The sequence below is a fragment of the Hakea prostrata genome, chromosome 4 (genome assembly GCF_041222555.1).
Source record: "Hakea prostrata isolate BN-2017 chromosome 4, UWA_Hpros_2, whole genome shotgun sequence".
Lineage (NCBI taxonomy): Eukaryota > Viridiplantae > Streptophyta > Magnoliopsida > Proteales > Proteaceae > Hakea > Hakea prostrata.
Genome location: NC_142603.1, coordinates 1,006,680 through 1,012,679, shown reverse-complemented (window position 1 = coordinate 1,012,679; position 6,000 = coordinate 1,006,680). Strand labels below are relative to the sequence as shown.

The window sequence follows — 6,000 nt, the reverse complement described above, 5'->3', positions numbered from 1 at the left end:
AAAACAATCGGAGGATGTTGGAGCCTTGGGGAGAGAGAGAGAGAGAGCATATGCTGACTGAGTTTGCATGGTCAAGGTTTCAAACCCGCCGGATAAGGGCAAAGTCTACTCCACTCGACTGATGATGTGTGTCAAAACGCAACAACCCTAAACCTTCGACTTCAAAATGACATCAACACCCTCCAAGAACCAGGTATTTCTAAAATGTCCTACCCGAGTCTAATTATGAGTTGGGGAGTTGGGACTTACTCACTACTGAGTGAGTTACTGGACTGGGTAGGAAACCAGTCCAATCTAATCCCCCAAATCTCCAATCCTGACCACCGTTCGTATGCTTAGTTGGAATGATCACGTTTGAGATCGTGGTCCACGCAAGATCTGGTGGTTCTAGACGAGACGAGGGGGCGAGGGCAATTCAGCCGGATTTCCTCTCTCTCCTCTCCTCTCCTCTCCTCTCCTCTCGGGCCAGTGGTAAAAAAAGACAAACACTAGAGCCTGGTGGGCCATGGTCTAATCTAAATGGGGTTGGTTCATTCATGGGATGGGGCTCATGCCTCGTGGGTATGGGAAGGGGGTCTCCGTCTGGCCGTCTGGAGCTGGGAGACATTTTCCATCTCAGAAGAGAATTGAGAATTTTTTAGATAAATATCGATTTTGACATTTTCTTCTTCCGTCTCCTCCTCCCCTCCTCCCTCCCTATCAGTCTTTCTTTCGTAAGGTATGTCCTAGATTTAGATATCTATAGAGAGAGACAGAGAGAGACAGAGAGAGAAAGAGAGCGAGCGAGGACTACTCCTACTTACTTAGCAGTTTGTCTGCTCTTTGCTTTCTTGCACTGCACTGCAACACCACTCAGTTTTGCTACCCAGTCTTCTGCTTCTCCTCTAGTAATTTTTTTCCTAGTTAAATAAATCGCCCCAGAAACCCAACCAGAGATGTTTTTCTTCTGGGTTCCACCTCTGCTTAACTATCCCCCTCAATTCGTCCATCCCTGAAGAATGCGCCTTCCTCCCTTGGGATTATCATCTCACTTGCTTCTTCCACCTCTCAGCTGCACCGTATTCCTGCTTCTCACGAACCCATGCCTTGTTTTTCCAGATCTGTGATTCTGTAGATTGGCTGTTTCACTGGGATGGATTTCAGGGTGGTTGGTTTGGATGGGTTTGCGGGTTCTGACAATGGTTTTGCTCCTTTGGTTTCAGAAGCTGAAACCAGGCACAAGTGCTATGTTTCTAGTTTCCTTAAGCAAGAAAGATCTGGAGCTGCAGAAGATGATTGGAGGAGCTTCAAAATGGCCAGAACGGACGATCTCTCCGCCTCCAAACCAATGTCTATCCATCAACTTACTCCTTCGCTTCTGAGATCTAATTCCTCCTTCCCCGAGCCTGCTCAACACCAGCCGCAGATGCTGAGTTTCTCTTCGCCCAAATCAGAAACTTTGTTTCTCAATAACGATGGAGCATTATCTGAGAGAGCTTTACAGAACGCAGCTTTTCCTCCCTATTCCACTTCATCGTCTGCTTATTCCAGGAGTACAGGTACAGGTATTGCTGCTTCAAATTGAAAATTTCTTCTACATTTTATTTTATTTATAGCCAGCCACAAATGTATCGACTTTTTCTTCCTCTACCGAGTCTCTTCTCATCAGAAGACCTCAGCCTAGTCGAGCTTGTTTTCTGATGGATCGATCTGCTTTTTTAGAGATGGGATGTGGGAATCCTCTAATATTCTGGACTCGATGATTCTTCTGACTTCTGAGGCTGGAAAACCAAATCATGTCAATCTGCAATTTTTCTTCCATGTTACTGCTCTGGCTTTGCTCTGATTCACAGTACCGGTGGAGCGTCTTTTCATGGTCATGGACAAGCTGAAACAAATTTTTGTCTCGAGTCTTGTCAAGAAAAAGTTCAGTGTTTTCTTTACAGCTTGGTCTTCTTGTTTGTGACCGCCTGCCTGCCTTGGGTTTCTTAGCAATTTCCATACGGTAGATTAGTGGTAATGCAAAAGGGTATGGAAAAGGATAGATAAAAGGGTGCGGTGCGGGAGGGATGGGAGCAGCAGAAGCGAAACCATCTGATTGGTTATCATCGTCCTTGTTTTCTTCTTCTGTAAAGGACACATAATTCATTCATGTTTGTTTTAACTTTGCTTCCTTAAATGTTGCAGACAAAGTTGTATGCCCACTGTTTTTCAAGCCGCGCCCTCTCGCTTAATTCTTTCGACTTTCGCACCCTCACTTCCTCTTTTTCATTCAAGTTTCCCTTTCCTTCTAGGCTTAAAAGTCTCTTCTGCTCCGCAAGTATTGGCTTTGTTTTCTAGTTTACTATTCTCTTAATAGTTTCCTTTCCTTTCTTTGTTCTGATTTCTGTATCAGGTTTTGGTTATGGAAGCTTGAACGCAAGCATGCATGGGATTTTAACGGGAGTGAGAGGGCCATTCACTCCTTCTCAGTGGATGGAACTGGAACACCAGGCCTTGATCTACAAGTACATCACTGCAAACACTCCTATACCTTCGAATCTGCTCAACCCCATCAGGAAAGCTCTCAGCCAGACTGGATATGCTGGCTTCTCCGCCGGGTCCTTGAGGCCTAGTACATGTAAGGCCTTCTCTCTCTCTCTCTCTCTCTCTCTCCTCCTGTGTTCTCGGAATTTGATACAAAAAGATGGTTTCTTTGGCTTTGAAATTTTTTCTACTTCTTGAACACAGAACATAATGATTTTTTTTTTGTTCTTTCCTGAACCTGTCCATGGCGTATAATCCATTTTGCTACAATTTAACTGTAGTGGGATGGGGTTCTTTCCATCTGGGTTTCTCCGGGAACACCGATCCCGAGCCCGGGAGGTGTCGTAGGACGGATGGAAAGAAATGGCGGTGCTCTAGAGATGCGGTTGCCGATCAGAAGTACTGTGAGCGACACATGAACAGAGGCCGCCATCGTTCAAGAAAGCCTGTGGAAGGCCAAACTGGCCATGCCGTTTCCGGATCCGCCACGTCTAAGGTGATGCCCATGGCTTCTTCATCATCTGTTTCGGCGGTTACCGGCGGCGGTGCGTCCAACAGCCTCAACATCACGCAGCACCACCAGATCGAGAACTTGCAGCCAGGTGCTGCAGCAGCTGCTAACCATTCTGCCAACTCCCACATCAACAGGTCAGATACAAAATTTTGCTGTCCTCTTTATTTATTACTACATTTTCTTTCCTCAGCTTCCGTAACTTCTCATCTTGTTGATGCAATCTTTCTTTTATAATCTTGAGGCAGATTCATAATCACTTCACTTATTATGGTTTGTTTATGATTCAGTAGGGCCTTGGTGAACAAGGAAAATTTGGGTGATCGAATGCAAGATTCCCAGGGTCTATCCATGCTTTCCTCTAGCATGAATCCGAAACACAAGGATACTCTGTTTTCCGTCCCCAAGCAACAAAACCCATTTGAAGATTCTTCCCGTGCGGAGTTTGGACTCCTGTCCTCTGACTCGCTTTTCAACCCATCGCGAAGAGGTAGTTCCGGTTCCTTCCTGAGCAGCAGCAGAAGTTTTGGCTCTTTGTCTCCAGACCTCAACGACAAGGATCCCCAGGCCCAACAACATCATCCCCTCCGTCACTTCATCGATGACTGGCCAGAGAACAGGTCAGACAGGTCTGCCGTCGCTGCTGCTGCCTGGCCGGAAATAGAAGAAATCCAATCAGACAGAACCCAGCTATCAATATCAATCCCAGTGGCTTCAGATTTCTCATCCTCCTCGTCACCCTCCCATGAGAAGCTCAAACCGTCCCCTCTGAGGTTGTCCCGTGAGTTTGACCCAACCCAGATGGGTTTGGGCGTGGGTAGCATATTGAGTGAACCCCCCACCATGGCCACTCAGAGACAGATGAACTGGATACCTATCCCTTGGGAGACTACTTCCATGGGGGGACCTCTCGGTGAAGTGCTTAACAACAGCAGCAACAAGAGCACTACCCCTACCCCTACTAGTACTGCTGCTACTACTACTACTACTAGTAGGACTACTTCAGCAGTAGCGGCTGGATCTTGCAAGGATTCCTCTGTATCTGCCTTAAACCTGATGACAGAAGCGTGGGATGGGAGCCCTCGGCTGGGATCGTCTCCCACTGGAGTCTTACAGAAGACCACTTTTGGTTCCTTCTCTAACAGTAGCTCTGGAAGCAGCCCAGGAGCTAATAAGAACGGTAAGACCCACAATGAGGTTAGCGAATGTGATGATCTAGTTGGTCCAAGCCTGTTGTAAATTACTCAACCGACTGTCCCTTCAACCTTCTCATGTAGTGGCCGAGTCCCCCCTCCCTCCTCCTCCTGAGTGACGCTTGATCATCTTGGACTAATGGTGGGTGGGTTGGAAGATGGGTAAGTATAAGATGAGAATTATCTGCTCTTCCTCTGCTGAAGATTACTCAGTTTATCTTTGTTAATTTGTTGATTTTCTCCGTCTTCGATTTCAGCTCCTCGCTTTGTTTGTACTTGGTAAAGAAAAGTGGAATACTTGTGTTTGACATTCTGATAATCGGACATGTTGTTTGAAATTATGGATCTATTTGTTCCTACCAAACAGGTTGTGGAATACCTTGCGTTTGACATTTAGCTTTCAGGGATTATGTTATGTAACCTTTTTCACCATTCTTGGCTATTCTGCTAAATGCTGGGATTACCCAACCCAGTCAGGTAGTATGTATTTTTAGAAATAGTACAATATTACTAAATTTTAGTTATCACTTATCAGAAAATTGATTTTCTAGCGTGATGAAGTTATCAATTAAAATTATGGGGCAAAAATTGGATCAATCTAGTACAAGAGATATAGAGAAACTGCTTTGAGGGTAATGAGCCTTTTAGAACTGGAGAGATAGAAGAGAAGGTTTTGTTGTATATTCATTGACGTTCAATTGCGTTACCCGTACATGACTCCTACCCTCTTTGTGTGACTATCCTGATTCATAAGTTACAATCCAGACACTTTCTTACAATTATACTTTCCATAAACACTAGCTACAGATGATGCCCTCTTCTATTCACTTATTACCTTTACCAACATATCATAACCATAACATTCCCCTTCCAATTCATGCTTGTAATCTTCCCGGTGAAAAATTTGCTTTCACTTTTAACACAAATTACCATCTTCACTAGCTAACGATGATAACTTTGTCACTGGATTCGAAACCTCCCTGAAATCTTTATGTATCTGATTATTGATGGATTGTTTTTAATCTTTGTTTTGGGTGTATGATTCGCTGTTATAATTACAGTAAGAAGCTAATGATTCATCCCTCAAAGAAGTTTGATGGGAGAAGATAAGTAATCCCAGGAAGAAGACGAACTGACTAACAACGCTGACAGAAGCGATTTTGCAGCCATTACATTTTCCCGAGACAACGAAACAGAGAAAACCTCATCTTTGATTCGTTTCGATTATTTGATTGGGTCTTTTGGTCAAGTCTTCTGGTCTAGTCTCATTTTTGTTTTCTGTGGGTGATTCAAGGGTCTCTGAGGTTTTTCCTCTATCTTTCTCTTTTTTCTTTTTTTTTTTGGTAATATTCTATCTTCTCGTTTAAAGGGAAAAGTAAAATGCATATGGTCTAACCGTAGATACTCTAGTTCTAGAGTTGCCCGTAAGCTTAACATCGTTTTCTAAAGTGCGAATTTTGGAAACAGGTTTGGTCACATTTTTTTAATAATAAAAATAAAATTCATTTAAGTTAAAATTCTACAATTACATCCATCATGAATCATAGTTTTTAAGTAGGGAAGTCCCAGGTGATGATTTGTTAAACTTAATTGCCATAGTTTTGCCAGTTCTTTGCTTAGATTACAGACCTTAAGTATGATAATTATAGAAATAATTTTTGTCAAAATAAGAAATACAGAAGGATGGAATTTGACCCAGTTTCCTCTTTGATCATATATGAGGTCCGTGTTCATCACACCAGGTTTGGGCATGTTTAATATCATCTCTTTGGACTACAACTGAACTTCTTT

The 6,000-nt window shown here is 43.5% G+C and overlaps 1 protein-coding gene across 4 annotated transcripts; it reads left to right on the top strand.

Moving 5' to 3' along the window:
- The first annotated feature begins 625 nt into the window (after positions 1–625).
- GRF1 (growth-regulating factor 1) lies at positions 626–5,198 on the top strand. 4 transcript variants are annotated; one of them, XM_089151173.1, is made up of 4 exons: positions 626–1,544; positions 2,375–2,599; positions 2,787–3,153; positions 3,310–5,198. In XM_089151173.1, the coding sequence occupies exons 1-4, from the start codon at positions 1,133–1,135 to the stop codon at positions 4,253–4,255; spliced, it is 1,950 nt and encodes a 649-aa protein (XP_089007299.1). In that variant the 5' UTR covers positions 626–1,132; the 3' UTR covers positions 4,256–5,198. The 4 variants fall into 4 exon arrangements, with proteins under 4 accessions (XP_089007299.1, XP_089007298.1, XP_089007302.1 ...); XM_089151172.1 differs by having other exon boundaries at positions 3,307–5,198; XM_089151176.1 differs by having other exon boundaries at positions 626–1,538; positions 3,310–5,197.
- The last annotated feature ends 802 nt before the right edge of the window (positions 5,199–6,000 follow it).

Excerpts from the sequence above, each read along its gene's own strand:
- GRF1 (XM_089151172.1), top strand. The coding sequence starts at position 1,133 with ATGGATTTCAGGGTGGTTGGTTTGGATGGGTTTGCGGGTTCTGACAAT. Across the intron at positions 1,545-2,374 it reads TTCCAGGAGTACAGGTACAG|GTTTTGGTTATGGAAGCTTG; the intron begins GTATTGCTGCTT and ends TTTCTGTATCAG. Across the intron at positions 2,600-2,786 it reads GTCCTTGAGGCCTAGTACAT|TGGGATGGGGTTCTTTCCAT; the intron begins GTAAGGCCTTCT and ends ATTTAACTGTAG.